The sequence below is a fragment of the Vulpes vulpes genome, chromosome 5, assembly GCF_048418805.1.
Source record: "Vulpes vulpes isolate BD-2025 chromosome 5, VulVul3, whole genome shotgun sequence".
Classification (NCBI taxonomy): domain Eukaryota; kingdom Metazoa; phylum Chordata; class Mammalia; order Carnivora; family Canidae; genus Vulpes; species Vulpes vulpes.
Genome location: NC_132784.1, coordinates 10,837,214 through 10,859,697, shown reverse-complemented (window position 1 = coordinate 10,859,697; position 22,484 = coordinate 10,837,214). Strand labels below are relative to the sequence as shown.

The following is a 22,484-nucleotide window of genomic DNA, read 5'->3' as shown; positions in this document are numbered from 1 at the left end:
ATCAGCACTGACTACCAGTACTATTGTGTCGACTACCAGTACTTTTATGGTCTTCTGCTTACATTCATACTTGAAGGAAATGGCAAATTTCAGTTCAAAGCTACTAACAAGGCCAGCAGAATTTTTTCCATCCAAGTTCACTCTGAACTCCTGGCCTAAGCCCAGGTTTTCCACCATGTTTGCTCCTATGTTAGGCTCAGTAAAGGAGATCCCAGGGCACCCACCCAATCTCAGGGTCCTACTCACTGTCATGTCCCACTCCAACCCTACCCTCATAGAATAGGGCATCAGTGTTCCTGAGTGAATACTCAGCAAACATTGAACACCAGTGGTGTTCTAGGCCCTGTGACAAATGGTGAGACCCAAAGTCAAATAAGATGAGGTCCCTGTGGGGTGCCTGGGTGGTCAGTCGGTTAAGCATCTGCCTTCAGCTCAGGTCACGATCCCAGGATCCTGGGATTGAGCACTGTGTTGGGCTCCCTGCTCAGCAGGGAGTCTGCTTCTCTCTCTTCCTCTGCCCCTCTCCTCACTCATGCTCTCTCTCTCTCTCTCTCTCTCAAATAAATAAATAAAATCTTTAAAAAAAAAAAAAGTCCTTGCCTTCAAGCGGCTCATCATCTACTAAAGGAAGAGTACAGAAGTACCTTCCCCAAATGCACAAGGTGACCAAGCACAAGCACACATCACCCTTCCTGGTAACCAAATAACACCCAATGGTGAGAAGGTCAGAGTGACTGCTGGCAGTACCACCATCCGTCTATGACATACACCTTTGACAAGAAGTATGGCACTGCATAGCACTCATCATGAAGGTTCCATACACTTCTTTCTCAGCACTCTTGCAAATTTGTCCCAAGGACATAATCCAGGACAAAGGACAGAGGGTGGAGGGCAGAGGTCCTTCCCCCTCTTCCTGGGGCGCTAGGTCTCACTCAGCTTAGCCCCCCCCCCCCCCCGTGCTGGCACATGCCAACACTCATGGAGGTCTGTTGGGTGGCTGTTTGGCCACCATGTGGTTACAGTGGACAAGAAAGAGGAAGGTGGTATGAAGGACAGTCTGGGAGCTCTCCAATGATCAAGTTCCTGTTTTCTTTCCAGCCACTCAGATGTCAGAGATGGACAAGCCGCTAATCAGCCGCCGGCTGGTGGACAGTGATGGGAGCCTTGCCGAGGCCCCCAGCGAGGCCCCCAAAGTCGGCGTCCTGGGCAGCGGGGACTTTGCCCGCTCCCTGGTCACACGCTTGCTGGGCTCTGGCTTTAGCGTGGTTGTGGGGAGCCGCAACCCCAAACGCACAGCCGGGCTGTTCCCCTCAGCTGCACAAGTGACCTTCCAGGCGGAGGCAGTGGACTCCCCTGATGTCATCTTTGTGGCCATGTTCCGGGAACATTACTCCTCCCTGTGCGGTCTCAGTGACCAGCTAGCTGGCAAGATCCTCGTGGACGTGAGCAACCCCACGGAGCAGGAGCATCTTCGTCGCCGCGAGTCCAACGCCGAGTACCTGGCTTCACTCTTCCCCACCTGCACGGTGGTCAAGGCCTTCAATGTCATCTCCGCCTGGACCCTGCAGTCCGGCCCTAGGGATGGGAACAGGCAGGTGGGTACCGGGGTGTTGGTGGGGGCGACCAGCAGCCATCAAAACAGTAAGTGGAAATGGCTAACTTTTGTTGCGGGCCCTCGGTGTGCCAGGTTCGTCTCACGTCACTGCCGAGTTCCATTTCACAGAGTGGGAAACTGAGGCTCCCCGACGTTACCCACCTGACTCACACCAAGTCCCACAGCCTGTGTCATAGGACTCCCGTGTGTGGACAGGCAGGGACCAGTGTGTGAGGGCCGGTGGCAGAGCTGACTTCCAGGTCAGCTTTTCATATTGTCAGGTACAGGGAGCGGGGAGGACATCCCAGGCCATGGGGACAACCTGCACAGGTACAGAGGTGAGAAATGATGCTCCTGGACCTCAGTCTCCTCACCTGAGAAATGGGGATGTACCCACCTGTGGACTTGAGGCAAGGCTGAAGGACTGTGTGCTTAAAGCCTAGCACGTAGTAGGTGCCCCGTCAGTGTCGGTGGACCAGACTGACCATAGCAGCGGGGGTGAGGCCACAGTGTCCAGAGATCTGAGGACACTAATATGCCTGCGTGGAGCTCATGGTGGGAAGCAGCGGGCTGGGAGGCTGGGGCTGGCTTCTGTGTTGGCTGAGAGCCATAGGGGGCCAAGGGACACCATCGCAGAGGACACTTGTGGCCTGAGGGATGGAACTGCACCCACCACTGCATGTTCTGGGCCATATGCAAAGCCCAATTACTGAGTGACCCCCAGAGCAGACCACCATTCTCAAAGCATCTATTCTTGGGGCTCCTGGGACCTGCCTAGGTGGGCTCGTTGTTTGTGGTTGCCTATGGCAATGAACTGGACAAAACACTCCCTGTCGGGTCCTCTCTTTGCATCACGGGCATGCTGGACCAGGGCCTGGGAGGCTGTAGCTGGCTGAGGGGAGAGCCTGGCCTGGGAGTCAGAGCCACCTTCTGCTCTGGGGTTCTCTGGCCTCAGCTTCCTCCACTGCTTGGTGAGGGGTTTGGCCTAGCCGCTGTCTGAGACCCTGCCCACCCCTGTGGCCTGTGACCCCATCTGCTTCCCCCTACCTCCCCCCAGGTGCCCATCTGCAGTGACCATCCGGAAGCCAAGCGGGCCGTCTCAGAGATGGTACAGGCCATGGGCTTCATGCCCATGGACATGGGGTCCCTGGTCTCGGCCCGGGAGGTGGAGGCCATGCCCCTGCGCCTCCTCCCAGGCTGGAAGGTGCCTGCTCTCCTGGCCCTGGGGCTCTTCATCTTCTTTTACGTCTACAACTTCGTCCGGGACGTCCTGCAGCCCTACGTGCGCGATGGCAAGAGCAAGTTCTACAAGCTCCCCGTGTCCGTGGTCAACACGACGCTGCCGTGCGTGGCCTACGTGCTGCTGTCGCTGGTGTACCTGCCCGGGGTGCTGGCAGCCGCCCTGCAGCTGCACCGCGGCACCAAGTACCGCCGCTTCCCCGACTGGCTGGACCACTGGCTGCAGCACCGCAAGCAGATAGGCCTGCTCAGCTTCTTCTGCGCCGCCCTGCACGCGCTCTACAGCTTCTGTCTGCCCCTGGGCCGCGTGAGCCGCTACGAGGTGGTCAACCTCGCCATCAAACAGGTACGGCCTGTGGGTGCCGCCCACCAGCTGCTCTCTGGGCGCCCGGGCCCGCCGCCACCCCGGATGCTGAGCACCAGTGACCCAGACGGGGAGATGCGACGCACGTGGGCACGGCCGGGGGTGGGAACGGGGACAGGGGGGGCAAACCAAGCCAGCTGCGAGGTCCTGAGGGCTGAGGAGAAAAGCCAAGCAGCTCCTTGTGGTGGAATACGTTTTTTTGTTTTTTGGAGTTTTTTTAAGTTTTTTTTTTTTGTTTTTTTTTTTTTTGAGAGAGAGAGAGAGACAGCATGAAAGAGAGAGAGAGAGAGAGCACAAGCAGGGGGAGGGGCAGAGGGAGAAGCAGGCTTCCCGCTGAGCAGGGAGCCCAATGTGAGGCTGGATCCCAGGACCCCAGGATCATGACCCATGCCAAAGGCAGACGCCCAACCAACGGAGCCACCCAGGTGCCCCTGGAGTATGGTCAGGGGAGGCCTGGCTGAGGGGGTGATGGGTGGGCAGAGGCGGAAAAAGGTGAGAATGGCCTGTGGCAGCCAGCCCAGGGAGCGGCAAGGGCAGAGGCTCTGAGGCACATTCCAGGAGCCTCCAGGACCCCAGCGAGGGGTGGTGGACCAGGCCTGAGATGTTGAAGCCAGGCCAGAGAGGCCCTGAAGGCAGGGGAAGGGCTTTGGCCTTAGACTCTGAGTGAAACAGGGAGCCAGTGAAGGGTTTCAAGGAGGGGAGATGCTGTGCCTGCCCCTTCAGCTGGCTCGCTCTGGCTGCTGCGTGGAGAACAGGCAGGAGGGGTCAAAGGCACGTACTGGGACGGGTTCCAGCACAGGAACTCAAGACGAGAGGCCACAGGGGCCTGGAGTGAGGTGGGAGCCGCCGGGGGCAAGAGAGTATTGAAGGCATGTTTTGAAGCCAGAGGACACAGAATTTTGAAATAGAGGGTATGCCGGGTGGTCAAGGATGACAGAAGCAGTCGCCCTCAGCCAAGGTGGGGAAGGCCCCAGAAGCAAGGTATTTTGGCAGGGGGCTGGGAGGAGGCGTTAATTATTCATTCGTCTGGGAAACCCATGTGGTGCTCTTTTGCTGCCAGGCTTCCTGGGCAATGGAGGGCCTACAGGCCAAGCCAGGTAGCAGCATAGGCAGAACAGCAGGTACCCGTACCCACAGAAAAGGGCTCCCCGATGCTCCCTTCTGGTTTACAAAGTTCACAGGGTCTGATCCTGATGCCCAGGCTCAGGTCTATAAGCAACGCTGCCTGTCTTTTCCCCCCACATGCTTCATCCTACCTCCCGTCCCCAGGCAGGTACATGGGTCCTTTCCCCTGCAGGACAAGTCAGCCAAGAGTTTGGCCCAGGTGCCAGTGAGCCCCTCATTCCAGCCCAGGTGGCCTCTGCAGTTTCTGTTCTTGCTTGGGAGGCTGGGCCCTCCCCAGGTGTACCCACCATGCAGCCATCCCCTCAGAAGCCAGGCCACCTCCCACAGCAGGACCTGGAGGCAAGGCTGGGCCGCTTCTAGGGAACCACGAACCAGGGCCCCTGCTTCCCTGCTGGCAGCTTCTCAAATGCCCTCGTCCTTCCCTCCCCACAGACACCTGGCATATTGTGTCTGTGGGCTTAGGCTTTTCTGAGAGAAAGGAAGAACCCCAGACTTCAGGCGGAGGAGCAAGACGCCCACTGGAAATGAGAAGAAGGGAAAAATAATAGGGACAAACCCTTAAAAAGAACATGCTGTGTGCCAGGTACCATTCTAAGTGCTTCACATACTCCCCGTGAATCCATCTCACCCTTATTCCTCTAAGGCACGTGCTATACTACCCTTATTTTAAAGATGAGAAAATGGAGGCACAGAGAGGTGAAGTAACTTGACCAAAGTCACACAGCCAGTGAGTGGCTGAGCTGGGAGTCTGATCCCGCCATTCTACTCCAGATCGATGCTCCTATCCTCATCGCTTTCTATAGGGAAAATGAATCCAAAGTAACAGCTGAGAACATGATCCCAGGACCCAGGTCATTCCTTCACTGAGCACCTGCTCTCTCAGTCTTGGGGCCCCAGAACGGAATAAGACAGTCTCATCTCCCTGCTATAGCTGGTGTTGGGGTGGGAGTGGGGGTGGCGTGGAGGCCTGAAGGCCAGAGCCCTAAACTCTTATCCTCCACCATTCCTGATTAGAACAAGACCTTGACCTTGGACAAGTCCCAGCCCCCGGTTTGCCCTGAAGGCTCTCATGCAGAGCAAGGCCTCTCCCACTGCTAATGTTTCTGATGCTCTTTGATGATATTTTCCTACTTCTAAAATGAGCCAGCCTGCTCAGCAGGAGGCTCTGCGTGGTTCCTCAAGGACTGGCACAATGTTTGCTGCCCAGAAGGTGGCAGATCTGGGTGGCAGGTGTTTTACACAGTGGGTGGAGAAGAAGGTAATGCCTCCTCCCCTCCCCAGAGCACAAGGCAAGCCCCTGCACCCTCCCTTCCCTCATCCACCCTCTCCTCGCCATCCTCTGGATTCTCCACCCTGCCAAGGCTCTGCTTGATATTATGTTAACCCAGTATCGCCACGATGCAAAATACTAGAGCGAGGAGGGGCTGGTGCAAGGTAATTTTGCCGAGTTCTTAAGCCCTTTGGGGCTGCAGGCTCCCCCACCCCCACCCCATGGAGGTTGCCAGGCAACCATCACTCCCATAGGACAGGATCATTTGGAGACTGTGAAGGCTTCTCATGCAAAAGGGGCTTTAACTTGTCCTGCAGAGTTCTGGAGGGTAGAGCCAGGGCTGAAGAAGTCTGTCGGGGAAGAGTGGTTAGAGAGAGGTGGGAGGGGCTGAGGGAGGCTAACACAGGGCAGGCCAGGCCAGGCCAACCCTACAGTGGTGTCTCCTACACCTGCAGGTGTTGGAGTAGATGCTGGATAGTCTGGGGGTCAGCCACGCCCTCGGGCCCCAGACTGGGTGGCAGAGGCATTCCTCATTCAGCGCTGTAACATCAGGCTCCTGCCTGATGTGTGACTTTTCCAGCCTGCCCTCAGGCCGTCCTCCTGGGGCCTCCAGGCAGGCAGGCAGGTGCCCACCACCCTAGCTGGCCTGCTGGGCCTTAGGGAGAAGGGACAGCACAGTTCCCCTCAATCCCGAGTCCACAGATTTGGACAGAGCTGCATCCCAGCCACAGAGGGCGTCTCTGAGACCGTGTGTATTGCCAGTAGTTATCACCTACAATAACTAATATTTGTACAGCGCTTTCTGATTTGCTTGTGTGGCTGCCCAGAAATGCATCTCAAGATCAAAATCAAAGATCGAAATCAAAGAAAATGTTTAACCCACACCCTGTTTTCTTCTTCCCCTTGCCTCAACCCTCGCCCAGGCTGTTGGAGAGTCTAAAATTTGCATCTTACCCTGTCCCTGCTGAAGAGCGCCCAGTGATCCCCCACTGTCCTCAGGGTAATGGCAGACCCTTCCCGGAGCAGCTGCACTCTCTCCCCACTGCTCCTGTGACACTCAAGTCCCATGTTGTCCTCTGAGTGGCCACAGCTCATTCCTCCTGGCCTGGACTCCCCACCCTGGGACACCCTGTCTAACATACTTGTATTTCTCTTTTTTTTATTTATTTTTACAGATTTTATTTATTTATTCATGAGAGACGCACAGAGAGAGGCAGAGACAAAGACAGAGGGAGAAGCAGGCTCCATGCAGGGAGCCTGATGTGGGACTCGATCCCGGGACCCCAGGATCACGCCCCCTAAGCCGAAGGCAGACGCTCAACCGCAGAAGCACCCAGGGGTCCCTGTAATTCTCTTTTAAAACCCTATCTCTGTGGGTCACCTGGGTGGCTCAGTCAGCTAAGTGTCTGCCTCAGCTCAGGTCATGATCCCAGTGTCCTGGGATCAAGCCTGCTTCGGGCTCCCTGCTCTGCGTGGGGAATCTCCTTCTTCCTTTCCCTCTGCCCCTTCCTCTGCTTGTGCATGCGCTCTGTCAAATAAATAAATAAAATCCTAAAAAACAAAAACCAAAAAAGCCCCTGCCTCTAAGCTCTCCTGCCTATCTCGCCCATTCCCCATACCCACCTCTGTAATCTGTTGTATTTTGTCCATGCTTCTGTGACGTTTATTGGGCATCACGTTGTAATCACTCCTTGATGGGCCTGTCTTCTGCCCCCACTCAGTTCCATGACTGGTTCTTCCACCCCTTGAGGTCCATGGTTCCGGACACAGATTCCCAGTGCGTGTCCGTGGAGCGGCTGTTAAGTTGGCCAACATGAAGCCAGGGGCAGGCATCTCCTAGGAGGAGTACATGTAGAGCTTAGGGCAAGAACTAGTCCAGCTTCCTAGCTGCCATTAAAAGCAACAGCGCCAACCATTTATTGTGCTAATCACCTACTGTGTGCCAGTCACATGCGACTTGTTTCACAAACATCCTTTTTCCCCCTGGGGTAACACAGCCAGGGAGGGGTCGTGGCCCTCTTAGCCAGGGAAGGGACTGCCCAGGGTCTCCTGACTGCCCCCTAATGGCAGCATCAGCAGGAGCCCCGCCCTGAGCCTGAAGCCAGTCTCTACTACGCAAGGCTGCCCCTCATCTGGGTGTCAGCCCCACCCTCTGAACACTCTTGGGACAAGGACAGGGGCCAATGATACAGCCTCACTGGTCCTCCTGCCCCTGGGTTAGTTCTTCACCGTGGCCGGCCAACCCCAGAGAACGGAAATCCTACGCGTGAATGCCACTATTCTGGCTCCTGTTCTCTTGGTGGCCACCTGGGTTAGCTGTGAACTTGGGAGAATTACCAGGGGAGTGAAGAGCTGTCGCATCGACATTCCAGGTAGCCGTGTGTGACGCAGGTCCCTGGGGAGCCCTGAGTACAGCACAGTGGTCCGGTCAGTGGGTTAAGAATCCCACGGGCTACTGCAGGCGGCCGGGCTGCAGATCCTCACCTGGGTCCGCGCCACCCATTGCTCCCCTGCCCACCTCACCCCGCCGCTTCCCAGAGTCATTGCAGAGTGGAAATACTGGAGGAAAAAAACAAGACATTTTGCAAGCAAGTATGGTATGTGTGTGTAATCATCCAGACTCTGACTTGTGACATTAACTGCCTGGTCTTACCGAAACACGGAGAGGAATGACTAATGAAGTCTATCTGAAGAACAAACAATTTGCAGTGAGATGACTTACTTAGTGGCAGTTGTCAACACGGCGAAGGTGTGAGTAAGACTTGGAGCCGCGTTACGCAGAAGACCCCTCCACCCTCTGCAGGCCTGTGTTGGTCACAGCCTTCCGGCTAATGCGGACACATGCTTGGTACACAGGCCCAGTCATGCGACCTGAGACGTTACCTCTTCCAGCCCGCAGTGGGGAAACAGAGGCCCAGGGCCGGAGCTGCCCAGAGTCACATACACCCTACAGCCAGGATGAGAACTCAAGTCCCCAGGCTCCTGGTCCTTTTGTGGCTTAAGGACAGCGACGTGAGCCACCTGCCCTAAAAGAGAACTGGGGGGTCGTGTTTCTCAAATTGGAGGAATAGCACCCAGTGGATGGCATTTTCTCAGTTTCTTTAAACTTTGTCTCATCAGCTTTTCAACAATTTTGCTCAGCCCACTAGATTCATTTTTAATAGTGGAGCTGGTAACTGGGCCTGGATTTTTTTTTTTTTTAAGATTTTATTTATTTATTCATGAGAGACAGAGAAAGGCAGAGACATAGAGGGAGAAGCAGGCTCCCTGCTTCTGTGCGGGGAGCCTGATTTGGTACTTGGTGCCAGGACCCCGGGATCACGCTTTGAGCCAAAGGCAGACACTCAACCACTGAGCCACCCAGGGGCTCCCACCCCCCCTTTTTTCCCTGATGAAATAGTTTCTCAAAAACTTGTATGAGTCATTCTGTTTTGCAAAGACCTGCCTGCTAAAGCAGAGTCACATTTCCTAATAGAAAATACTGTTCCTTGATCTGCTGCTAGAATGAAAGTACCATGGTGTTTCTTCAGAGGACACTAACTTCCAGGAACTCTGCTACCTAGTCCAATTGGCAGTGATGGTTCCAATGGAAGGACCTTAATAAAAGTTTCCTCATGCGTGCACCATACAAAGGAGTATAGGCAGGGAGTGGGAGCCGAGATGGCACGGAGTGGGGAGGTGGGGGGCCAAGATCTCTGGGCTCGCAGGGGCTCCCTGATGGTGTGTGCCTCGAGCTCAGTGGGGGATCCCAGAGCCCTGTGAGGGCAGGTGCCCTTGCTCCCTGCAGCCTGGGGCACCGCACGCAGCAGGTGCTTCCTAAGTGCTCCCAACTTGGTGATGGCTGTCAATCTCTGTTGCCTGGCAATGGCTGAGCCAAAACTATATTCCTCAGGCAGAAATAGGGAACTGCATGGGAAGATGGGAGCTGGTGGCTTTGGGTCAGCAAATGTTGAGGGATTTAGTGTCTATGTGTGTCTTTTTGTGTCCTGAATGGAAGCCTATGGTTGGAGCAGCGTGGAGGACCAGGAAGGCAAAGTGTCCAGGGTAAGACAGGCCCATAGGGAGCCTGGTCACAGAGGCATGAGCCCATCTGGTTGAAGGGATTCCGAGCTAGGAGAGCTCTTCCCTCCTTTTGGGGATTTGGGGACCAGAAAACCATGTGATATGGTCATATTTGAAGGGTCTGTATGTCTTATTGACTTTTTTTACCCCCCCCCCCTTTTTTTTAAGATTTTATCCATTTATTTGAAAAAGAGATAGAGCGAGGACAAGTGAGGGGGCACCCCGTCCTCTCTGACTCCTTACTGTTAGCTCAGGGGACTGTGCTGGTTGACTGGCCCCAGAAGGATTTGAGAAAGCTGAGACCCAGACTGCCTGGGTCCCAATCCCAGCCCTGCCATCTACTACCTTGCGTGTGACCTTAGGAAAGTTACTTGATCCTCATGCCTCATTTTCCTCATCTGTGAAATGGGATAATAGTGCGCCCTACCTCACAGGGTTGTTGTGAGGATTAGATGAGCTGATGCCGGCAGCCCCGGTGGCTCAGCGGTTTAGCGCCACCTTCAGCCCAGGGTGTGATCCTAGAGACCAGGGATCAAGTCCCACATCGGGCTCCCTGCATGGAGCCTGCTTCTCCCTCTGCCTGTGTCTCTGCCTCTCTTTCTGTGTCTCTTGTGAATAAATAAATAAAATCTTAAAAAAAAAAAAAAAAAGATGAGCTGATGCCTAAAAAGCACTTAGAGCAGGACTAGGTACATGTCAAACGTGGTGGGAATGTTCACCATTGCGGTGTTTGTCCAGGCCGAAAATCTCCTCTCACTGATACCCCAGGGCCCCAACCTCGGCCACTGTGCCCATGGATTTTCTTCCATCCACTTCAGGTCTTGGCCAACAAGAGTCACCTGTGGATCGAGGAGGAAGTCTGGCGGATGGAGATATACCTGTCACTGGGCGTGCTGGCCCTTGGCACGCTGTCCCTGCTGGCTGTCACATCACTGCCGTCCATTGCAAACTCACTTAACTGGAGGGAGTTCAGCTTCGTTCAGGTAAAGTACTTCTTCTACCTCTGCTGGTAAGACTCCGCTAGCTCAGTGTTGGCCCTGACTCTCATGTACAGCACCTTCCCCTCCATCAACCACCTTGGCTTACGTAATCTTTGCAGCAGGATGGCTCGGTCAGATGCTAGGGCCTTCCGGAGCCTTGAGAGCTCGGCCACACCTGATGAAGAGGCTGTGGGATAAGCTCGACCTCGTGATGTCTGGGGAAGCCAGATGTAGATATGGGGAAAAAATTAGACGATGGAACACTGAACCCTGGACTAAACATTCTCAGTGTCTATGGTTCTTGTGCTTCTCAGACAAAATTCCATGATGTGCAGTCACTGCATATCTCACTGGTCTAGCTGAGAGCCAGCGAGCCGGTGAGGGAGCCTTGCCGACCACTCAGCAACCTCATCTCAACTGGCTCTGTTGTGTCCCCTTTAACCTGTTGATTCTTATGGGGCGAAGAGGAGGTAAGCATTAGGATCACCAGTTTATAGGGGATAAGACATGGCATGTACACCATGCCTATGAGATATTCAGAGAAAAGGAGGTCCGTAGTTGAATAAATCTGAGAAAAGATTTGCCTTCCCTAAGAGATTCACAATGCCCTCTGGCACATCAGAATTCTAGTAACGGGGCAGCCCGGGTGGCTGAGTAGTTTAGTGCCTGCCTTCGGCCCAGGGTGCGATCCTGGAGTCCTGGGATTGAGTCCCACATCGGGCTCCCTGCATGGAGCCTGCTCCTCCCTCTGCCTGTGTCTCTGCCTCTCTCTCTCTCTGTGTCTCTCATGGATAAATAAAATCTTAAAAAAAATTCTAGTAATGTCTACAACCAACCTGTTCCTACTTGAGCATTAACACCCTACCTCTCCCCACTTTGTTGGGTTTGTTTTTTGTCTTGCAGATAACATTCCACCAAATACAGTTTAGGAAATGCTGTTAATGGCCCAGGGTTTTTTGTTTTTCAGGGGTTTTTTGTAAAGATTTATTTATTTACTTTAAGGGGATGGGGAGGGGCAGAGGGCAGAGGGAGAGAGAGAATCTCAAGCAGGCTCCATGCTCAGCTTGGAGCTCGATCTCATGACCCTAAGATTATGACATGAGCCAAAATCAAGAGTCAGATGCTTCATCAACTGAGCCACCCAGGTGCCCCAGGCACAGGGTCTTCACACATGTATTCATTCATTCAGTACGTGTTTGTTGCACACTTAAGGCATGCCCGGCATCGTGTTAGGCCTCCGATGGGATAGGGAACAAAACAGGCATAGCCACATTTCAGTCACAAGGACATCTGAGACAGGCACATTTTTTTACATTACTTTGGCATTTCCCACCGTTCTCCATACAGAGTACGCGGTCAGCCCCCAAGTGTTGGCAGATTAACTCATCCCCTCCATGGATAGGTGCTGACTAATACTGGTTTCTGCATTGATACTGTATCAGGGCAGGGAACAGCTCTCATTTCCACCCCCAGTATCAACAAAAATCTGTCACGTATCCTCCCTGTGTGGTGAGGACACAGTACGGGATTCACAGGGGGACGCCAAGGCGCCGCAGTGCTCTTATGTAATCCAAATTAATTGTCCCTGATTGGGGACGCTTACATACCCTAGAACAAAACACAGTTGTGGTTATTTGGGGTTTTTTGTTTTTTTGTTTTTTTGTTTTTTAAATACGTCTATTTCTGAATCTCAGTGGCTCTGCTCATCTCGGAAGGTCTCGGGGGGAGTGCTCAGGGCTGACACACACCAGCAGCAAAGGGGGAAAAACAGAATTTTATTTATCTGCCATTAATCCCCATGTGTCGCACACCCAAATCTCGGATTTTTCCTGTTCCTGCTTGGAGTATCCTGGGGTGCATGGTTTATCCACAATTAAAACAGACTGCAGGCTGCTCCCCTAACCAGAAAGCTGCTCCGTTAAGCAGCTGTAGATTACAAGCCCTGGCTCTGGCTGCCGGAGAAAGCCAGAGGATTTGATTTTGTTAGCGAAGGCTGACTGGAACCTCAGGAGCCACGCTTGACTTTACATATTGAAGAGCTGAAATGTAAATATGGAAGTCCCTCTCCCACTGCAAGAGCAGGGGGGTTGCAAGGCCAGGGGATGGGTAGAAAGGCAGGGTTTTACTTATGGAAGTCAAACGCCCACATTCTGTCCACGAAAACAAATGCTCTATCTCCCGAGGGTGCTAATAGGGAGGAGGAACTGTCAGCGCCCAGAGCCCAGGTCCAGCTCTGCCTCCCCCGTCCCAGCTCTGGAATCGTGGGCAGGTGACGAACGCCCCCTGAACCTCATTTTACACTCTTGTAAGATGGAGGTATTGCCTACAGAGGTGAGAGACGACATGTGGAAGAAAGTAAAAAGCGTTTTGCATTATTCTTAGCATATGTGGCCACATTTCCATTACTCCTAAGATACCAATCACCCATTTCTGAGCTCACGAGACACCAGGAGACTCCAACTTTGGGGATCAGAATGATCCAGGGTGGTGTTTCCAAACTATAGCCGATACCCACTGGTGGGTCATGAAATCAATTTGGTGGATCATAAGCAGCTTTTAAAAAAATGAAGTAGGATAGGATGTTACAAAAATTCATGCTTTGCATGTCCTAAGGATAGTTTTTGCAGTTATATTGATTCGGTAGTTATATTTACATATGTGGTATGTCCTGGGCAGTAATGAAAAGTATGTTTCTTCCTGCGAGCCACCATCACGAAGTTTGAAGTCACAGAGCTCTTTTGGAGAAACACAGATACCCAGACCCACCCCCGACCTGTGGACTCAGATGCCCAAGAAGTCTGTTTTTGTTGTGTGTGTGGTAACCGTTGGGGTGGCTGACACAGGGTGTGGAGTGAGCAGATCTGGGTTTCAGTCCCAAGACTGCCGCCGCCCCATGAGATAGTTTTCCTAGCCTGCTGGAGCACCAGTGTCCCCATTTATGTCCTGTGGTCCTCAGGGAGGTGTGAGCCGAGGGCATGTCAGACGCACCATACATGCACCCGATAGTAGCTGGATGATTTTTGAGGTTAACACTGCCAGCAAGGAGCTACCCGAGCCCCATTTCCTCCCGCTGCCACACACAACCACGACAGGTCACCAGGGCTCAGCAGCTGGCTGGGGAGAGCTGCAGTTCTCCAGGGGCTTGGCCTGACTCCTGGGTCTGTGATGATTTCTGGAGCTGAAAGCCATCAAAACAGTGTGTTGACTCTACAGTGATGACTTGTGTTTATCTGTATCCTTTTGTTCCTAAGGTGGTTTGCAAAGGTTTAAATTCTGGGTTTTGTGATTATGGCTTTGGTTTGGCCTTGGCTGTGCTAACTGCTCAAAGTAAGCGAGTTAAACATTGTTAGGTTGCAGAATAGCCAGGTCGGGGCCGCTCACCTGGACAGAGAAATTAGGGTTCTGCTCTAGCAACTCAGTTCTGCCTCAGAGTTAGAGGGACTTCCCGTGACCTTGGCCACTCCGGCCACCTGCCTGAAATAATGACAGAGACCGGCTCTGACGGCAGCTTCATGAGCGATTGTCCACGGCCCCTCTACGCCACAGTAATTGAGCAGGAGCAAGAGCCACAGACAACCTGGCTGTTTCTTTTTTGCTAACAAGCTTACGTACAATATAAATGGCCTTCGTTTGGGGAGTGTGGGTGTGTGTTGGGATGGGGATGGGATTTTCAAAACGTTCCCAAGGAGAAAGAGCTTGAGGAAATCAAACTCCCTGGAATCATCCAGGTGTCCCATTGGCACTGGAAGTCCAAAGGCCCTTCATTACTGGCTGATGTTTGGCTGTCAGCCCTCTCTGTAAACCATTAACCTGGGACTGGGGCTTCCTGCCATCTGTCATCATGGAATTTGGGATGGCAAAAGGATGGGGATGCAGGAACGGGAGCAGCATCTCTGTGTCCTCCCACATTCCTACCACAATCCAGCACTCTAAATTAGGGGCTGGGGATGGTGGGCCACGTGAGTCAAACACTGGAGCTCCAGGGCATGTCCCTGAGGGAAATGCTGAGGCCTCCTGGGCTGGATCTCTAGGCCTGGGTGGGTTCTCATTGCTGCAGCCCACGATGCAGGTTGTGGGCCTTTTGAGGCTTCAGTGGATCTTTGTGGAAGGCACATATAAGATCAGGTCCATCCTAATCAAATAGCCTGGGCAGAGCGGCACATGGGGGCTTCTCACCGTGACCTCAACTTCAGACTTGGGTGACGAGAGTCTCCTAAATTTTTGTTCTTAGTCCTCACTGCATATTAGCATCGTCACTGAATTTCTAAAAGCTCATGATACCCAAGCCCCACCCCAAGCCAACCTCATCTGCATTTCTGGCCCAGGCTTGGGCATTTCATATTTTTCCTAAGCTCTCCATGATTTTACCATGTAGCCAGGTTTGCAAACCACAGTCTCAGACTTAGGGGTAAAACACACTTCCCAGCCATCTGAGCAAAGCCCAGTATATCCACGTGAGGAAGGGGAAGCAAGGATTTGAGGCCAGGCAGCCAGTTGGGGAGCATCAGCATAGTTGTCCAGCTTGTTCAAAGATTGATTTCTGATGGTTGGTGCTGGGGACCTTTTCTTCCCCCCTCAATTTTTTTTTTTATTGTAGTAAAATAACACAAAATTTACTCTCTTAACCATTAAGTGTATGACTCAGTGATATTAAGCACATCCATACTGTTGTGCAACTGTCCCCACCTTCCATCTCCAGAGCTCTTTTTATCTTGCAACACTGACCCCCTGTCCCCAGTAATCACTAACCTCCCCCCACCGTCCCCTCCCCCAGCCCCTGACAACCACCCTTCCACTTTCCGTGTCTGTGACCTGACTGCCTCATAGAAACGCGATCATACAGTATTTGTCTTTTTGTGCCTGGCTGATTTCATGTGCATAGTGTTCTCAGGGTCCATCTGTGTCACACCATGTGTCAGAACTGCCTTCCTTTATAAGGCTGAGTAATAGTCTACTGTTTAGGAATATCCCATTTTGCTTATCCATTCTTCTGCCGGTGGACACTTGGGTTGCCTCCATGCTTTGGCTCCTGTGAATAATGCCACTGAGGATACGGGGTATACATGTATCTCTTCGGGACCCTGCTTTCCATTCTTTTGGGTGTATATCAGAAGTGGGTGGGCTGGAGTGCGTGGTAATTGTATTTTTATTTATTGAGGAACCTCCCCCCAACCCATCTTCCCCAGCAGCTGTGCCCACCCAGTGTGCAAGGTTTCCGATTTCTCCACATCCTTTCAACACTTGTTTTCTGGGTTTTTTTGACAGCTAGCCATCCTAATGGGTGTGAGGGGACATCTCATTATGGTTTGGATCTGCATTTCCCCGATGATGAGTGATGTGGAGCTTCTCTTCATGTGTTTATTAGCCATCCATAGGTCTTCTTTTGGAGCTAGTTCTATTTAAGTGCTTTGCCTATGTTTGAATTGAGGTGTTTGGTTTTCTGTTGCTGAGTTTGGGAGTCCTCTCTATAGTCTGGATGTTAACCCCAAATATTTTCTTAGTGCTCAGACCTTTTTAATCCCAGTCTTCAATATCAATAGATCAGAACTTAGAAAAATTTGGGGTGGTTGCCAGGAGGTTTGGAGTTCTTGATAGATACATCTGCAAGTGACATGGATCTGGTCGTGACTCGCAGTCAGGGAGCCTTCCATTTGGGGGCTGATCATTTTAATATGGCATACCTGTGGGTAGTAGCACAGAACCAACCGTGGCTTTTCCCACCAGGCTGTGTTGAGCCAGGAAGTTGTTAAAGATGAGATAAAAACATCTTTGAAGTTACTAAAAGCCAAGAAGAAAACAGTGGTGGCCAGGAATGATAGACACTGGGGATTTTTTGGCAACTAGTATTTTTTAGGGTTCAAAAATGCTATACTTGCCAACCTGTTTAGGAACATATAGAACATAGCCATTAGAAAATGCTTTGTTTTTTCATAAAAGTATTGCAAGCAATTCTTCCAAACAATGTTCCTCCACGTACTGAGGTTCACTGTCTTGGTGTTTGTACTGGAGTGGGTGTAAGCAAGGTGTCCCCCACACTAGGGAGGAGCGAGAATAAGGCCTGGTAGCAGAATCATGCCTGAGGGGAGTATAAGCAAGACAGTGTCTCTCAACCCAGCCCCTGGATCGATGCTGACAAACGGGGCTGGAAGGAAATCCAGGAGGCCCAATTGTGGCTTCTCTGTGGAAAGCTCAAAACCTCCCTATAGAGAGTACCCCGAGGTACCCTCATACTACCACATTACAATTGAACCCTTACAGTGTCTCCTTAGAGAAAATGCATATGTGTTCATGGCTTGATGAGTCACTGCTATTTTCATTCCTTATGTAAGAAACACAGGGCTCTCCTGCCCAAAATCTCAATGGTTCCTCAGTGCTTATGGAATGCAATCAGAACTGCCCAGTGCCTCTCCTCCATGCCTGCCACACAGCCCTGCTCCTTGGTACCCTGTGCTCTCCATCATCCCTGCCTCGTCTAGGGGCCGCAGAATGCCCAGCCATACAGCGCTTCCCTCACATCTCCCAGCTTTAACTTTGGGGACCACTGACTTCTCATTGAGGCTGACTTAGTGGCTTGCCCAGGGCCACAGTGTCATTCAAGACTCTAGCCCCCACAAGTGGACTCTAGAATGCCTCATTTGATGTCCACAAGAAACCTGACCTGCCAAAGATTCCAAGGCTAGAGCTACAGATCAGCACTTCCCAGCTATTTACATGCCACAGCTCCCAGAGAAAGTCGGGATTGTATAGCCCTTGGGATGATGCTCTTGGCTGGAGGTGGTGCATAAGAGCCACCCATGGCTCAAGGGCTGGGATGCTCCCCTTCCCTGTAAAATGGCCTAAACTGCTTCTGTTTGGGTTTGTGACTGTCCCGATCTCCACACAGTACCCATTCCCTTCCAGGTAAGAGAGTAACCTGGCGGGGTTTTCAGCTGAGGTGTTCATGAGTCAGGGTGTAGGTGGGAGGGGAAGGGCCAGCACCCGCCAAGAGCATCTATGTGATGCTCTCAAGCCTCGGGCTTCACAGATAGTGTCAGGTCACTCAGCCCATATGCCCTTGGAGCCACCCTCACTACCGGTGCCAAATCCACATGCCAAGTACACTTGTTACTTTGTGTTTATGTGTAAGTCAGCTTAAAACCAACTCACTTTTTTATCTGGCCTCATCTTAGGCCAAATATCATTAGCAAAATTAGGGCTTTGGTATGCTGGCAGACACTCCTTACTCAAATATACATTAAAATATACACAGAACCAGTAAAATGTTTTTAAACTTTGAACTTCATTGCATCTGAAGTCCTCCGGCAGCCACCAGAGGCACAAATAATGCAGTGGGGCGGGGATGGGGGCAGCATTACTTTGTCAGGTCCTCATGATGCAGTCAGCCCTACACACCTGCAGGGTAGAGACATTATTCTCATCTTTTCTGTAGGGGAAACTGAGGCTCCAAGAGTTTAGGTATGATGAAGATCCTGCAGAGAGGGAGTGACAGGACTGGGATTGGCACCCAGACTCTTGACTATCAAAGCAGCCCTCCTTCCTCCCCCTGGGCCAGGCAAGCAGATGAGCCACAGGTGGGATCCCTGTGTGTCACCAACCACCCCCCCGACCACTGGCCCTAACTCCATCTCTCCTTTCTTTCACAGTCCACGCTGGGCTTCGTAGCCTTGGTGCTGAGCACCCTGCATACACTCACCTACGGCTGGACCCGCGCCTTCGAAGACAGCCATTACAAGTTCTATCTGCCGCCCACCTTCACGCTCACGTTGCTGGTGCCCTGTGTCGTGATCCTTGCCAAAGGCCTGTTCCTGCTGCCCTGTTTCCGCCACAGGCTCTCCAAGATCCGGAGGGGCTGGGAGAAGGATGGTGCCATCAAGTTTACCCTGCCAATGGACCATGCCCTGGCCCAGAAGACGAGCCACGTGTGAGCTGCCTGCCTCTGGCCCCAGAAAGCAGACACAGGCAGGATAGAGCCCTGGGCCTGTCAGGGCCGCTTCTCTGGATCGCCTGGTACGGTGAAATTGTGCACAAACTGCTAGGTCTCTGGTCTGAACTCCCAGGACACCAATGTATGCAGTGATATTCCGAATGGCACACATGCGTGTGCGCTATATATGTTCACATATATTTCATATCTATAACAGGATTTGCATTTATACTTACTTAGTTAAAAAAGCTGAGTCCCTGAGATCTCAACTTGTAGATTTAAAAGCCAGTGCCAGATGTTAGGAGAACAGGAGCTCATGCTAGTGGGATATCTGCCAAGACTGACATATACTCTCTGCACAGAAAAGGCAATGAGAGGCTTGTCTCTTGGTGGATTTGATCCATTTGTGTCCCCGCACCCTTTTTGCTGCTTTCCCAAAGCTTTCGCAGAGCCGGGGCTTTAAGGGGTGCAGATGAGAGCTCTGCCTGGAGCTGGATTCAGTGCACAGGGCGAAAGAGTGGCTAGTGAGCAGGGGAGGGAGTGGGGTCTCCTCCCTCATTCACCTCCAGCCTAGCAGGAGGTCAGGCGGGAGCCAGGGCCCTTGGGGGGTGAGCCTGCTGCCTGTAGATGGGTGCTTTGCTAGGTAGAAGGGGATAGGGGGTGTGGGCCAGACTGATCTCCCCAACCCTCTCTGAGCCGGGGAGATTTTTTTTTCCCCTGAAAGCCAGAAGTCACCACAACGGCGGCACATTGATCTCTTGTGGGAGTGTGAAGTCACCTCCGCACAGGAGCCACTAATGAACCATCTTGAGAACAAGTGTAATTTCTTTCCTTCCTTTAAGTTGGTGATGACCGTTCTTTAAACCACTGTGCCTTCTCACCTTCCAGATCATTAGTTTGGATATCTCTTACAAAGGCCCAGAGCAGGCCCTTTGAAAGTCAGTTTGAGGGGGAGGAGAAAACAAGGCAGACTGGCGCTTAGCATCCCAGGGGTGCCTTCCCCAGGCCCTACCCAGGGCACTGAGGGACTGATGGTCTCCACCTAACTGGTCCTGTGCAAAAACACTGGGGACCTCTTCCAATATCCTCTGCTCCTCCCGGGCAGAGAAACTGCCAGAAAACCGTCCTGGCACCAAGCTCCCACACTGCTCCAGGGAGACAGGGAGAACGTGGGCAACAGGCCCCAACAAGAATCACCAACCCCAGGTGGTCATACTTCAAAATAGTTGGGAGGGTCTTTTCTACCAAAGCTACAAACTTGAAGTGCTGCTACCCTAAAGCACAAGAGGCTGGACCACAGTCAGGGCCATAGGACATGTGTCCTCAAATCCCATGCCATCCCTTGCTTGTTCAGACTGAAACCGCTTTTATTTCCCCTGTGGAGAAACAGCTATTTTTGGCTGAGCCCCCCTGCCAGCTCTAGAACCAGGATGATCTGTCATGTCCACAGAAAAAGCACCTTTGGGTGCTTTACCCACTGGGGGTGAAGTCCCAGTGGAAGACACAAGTGAGGCTGACACTGTACTCTGCTCTGAATGGGGAGCACTGGCCACACTTGTTATGTCTTAGGTCTTCTGGGCCAGAGGGGATCTTAGGAACAGAGGGTTGAGCCAGCAAAGGCTAACAAGACTGTGCTACAAAGATGCCCCTGCTTCCCCCAGGGAGGCTTCATGAGCTCATGTCTGTAGAGCACATTAGCGTCCTTTAGTAAGGAGGGGGGAAGAAAAAGAAAGCCAAGTGTAAGAATATCTCATTAGGCCAGTGAGTGATGGAGGGAAGGCAATGCAGGCGAAACTTTGCTTCCTGCAGATGTTTTCCATCTGCTGCTTCAAGGCTGAGCAGCAGAATCTTTTCTTCCAAATGGGACCTGATGGAGCGGCCACTGAGATCCTCGGAGAGGCTGGCTGAAAAAGGAGGTGGGCAAAGCACAGATCCTGGCATTTGCTTAATGAAATGAGGGCCCGTCAATTTCCTGCTGATTGGAAGCATGGAGAACAGGGGCAACTGGGATCCACCAGGTCTTCAACCCCAGTCCCAGTCAGTATTGGCTGCCTTCCTTCTCCAGCCCTCCCTAGGCCCAGGGAATTTCCTTATACCAAAGATGCTGACATACAGCAAAATCCATTATGCTCCCTCCCCTCCTCCCCACCTCCTGCTGCAGGTGCTCCCAGGGGAGGGAACTGGTTCCAAGGTGGGTGGCAGGAGGGAACAGGTGCAGCAGAGGACCTGGCCACCCACCAGCTGGACAATCAACTCATGAAAAGCAGGGTGGACTGTGTGCTTGGCCTTGATCTGGTGTTTGCTGCTCTTCCCTACCTCACTGGGCAGCTGGCAACAGCATCCCCATGAAAGCAAGTCACTCCCTTTCAGCCTGGTAAATTCTATGTGCCTCTGGGTACAAAAGTGCCTGAACCAACATGCTCCAGAAACCCTAAATGCCATGGTCTGAGGTTGATGTTCAAAATCAATGCCATTGAAACAGTTTGTGTATTTTGTGTTTACCTCGTAGAGCTTGTCAAAGAAGCAGCAAAAATAAACACCTAACCTGTGAATTTCAGGCTTTTATTTCTGTCCTGCTGGTCACCTACCTGCCCACTCATTCATTCATTCATTGGCTCAATGAGCCTTCTGATTGACCTTTGCTCATCATCAGGCAATGTACAAGGTGAGCACAGGATGGGCTAGAGCTTACCTCCTAGGAAGGGCAGGCACGCAGACCCACAGCAATAGGCAGGGAAGGACAGACAAGATCCAGGTGATGATGTGGTGGTGGTGGTGGTATGTGTGTGTGTGTGTTGGGGGGGACTTGTTTGTGGTGTGAAAGGAGCACCCAAAGCCAGTAGAGTTGGGGAAAGGCTTCCTGGAGGGAGCAGTGTCTGCTGTGGTCAGAAGGCTACAGCTCAAAATGTAGGTGAGAGCACCTGCTTCTCAAACTAGAATGTGCACAGGAGTCACATATGGATCTTGTTCACACACAGGCTCTAAGTCCTGATCTAGGATGAGACTGACCCTGTGCATTTCTAATAAACTCCCAAGTAACATGGATGGTGTTTGATCCTCAGACACTCTGAGTAACAAGGGCTTAGATATCTTCCTTTGTCCCTGCTGTGCTGCATTGCTGCTCTATTAACCTTCCCCAGGACATGGGTTCCCTGGCCATGCTGGAGAGATATGCCCCGCACGCTGCAGATGTGGCTGCAGCCCCTGTTCTCTGAAAGGCAGAACACCAGCCTATTATGCAGTCAAGCTTTTCTACTAAAGCAAAACTGTCTTACTCTATAGGGGGAAAAAGAGAAAAAAGGAATCCATATGCACAGAGTAGTTTAATACCTAAAAACCATTTCTTGGGAACAATAACCAAAAGGTGGCCTTGAGCCCATGAGAAGAGTTTTCCAAAGAAAGAACCATGGTCAGAAAACAACTTCACTTCAAATAATTTTCAACAGCAACAAAAAAATCTCATGCTTGGAGTTTTGTTTTTTTACTCTGTGTCCTCCCACACATAATGCTAAGCTTTAAAAGAAATGATGAAAGAATGTCCATTATTAAGGTGGTTCACGCAAGAACTAAGGAACAACCAAAATAACTCATACAAGTTTAAGAGAAGATTTGTCACTTGGCTATTTGATAAGCTGAATCTTTTCCAAAAGCAATGACGTGGGCCCCTGGAAGCACAGAAGCTTGCTTCTACTGGGTCACTGCCCTGGTCTTTGTCAAAAGAGGAAGCTGGTAGCAGTAGAGCAGAAACTCTCAATCCCACCAGACCGGCACCAACTTTTTCTAACAAATTATTTGAAAACCCCTTCTACTAACCTAAAATGAAATTCAGAAATATAACCTACCTATACTTTTTAAAATCAATATAATAAGGTCTTAATTGAAATATAAGGTAGAAATAATATCTACAACACTAATAATAGTAATTA

The 22,484-nt window shown here is 51.8% G+C and overlaps 1 protein-coding gene across 4 annotated transcripts in view; it reads left to right on the top strand.

The window, feature by feature from the left end:
• STEAP3 (STEAP3 metalloreductase) overlaps positions 1 to 21,110 on the top strand; it is a 50,995-nt gene extending 29,885 nt beyond the window's left edge. For all 4 annotated transcript variants that reach the window (XM_072757568.1, XM_072757571.1, XM_072757569.1 and 1 more), the window contains 4 exons: positions 1,099 to 1,595; positions 2,652 to 3,179; positions 10,473 to 10,637; positions 18,278 to 21,110. In XM_072757568.1, the coding sequence (XP_072613669.1) occupies positions 1,099 to 1,595; positions 2,652 to 3,179; positions 10,473 to 10,637; positions 18,278 to 18,559 (1,472 nt within the window). In that variant the 3' untranslated portion in view covers positions 18,560 to 21,110. The remainder of the gene's footprint in view (positions 1 to 1,098; positions 1,596 to 2,651; positions 3,180 to 10,472; positions 10,638 to 18,277) is intronic.
• The last annotated feature ends 1,374 nt before the right edge of the window (positions 21,111 to 22,484 follow it).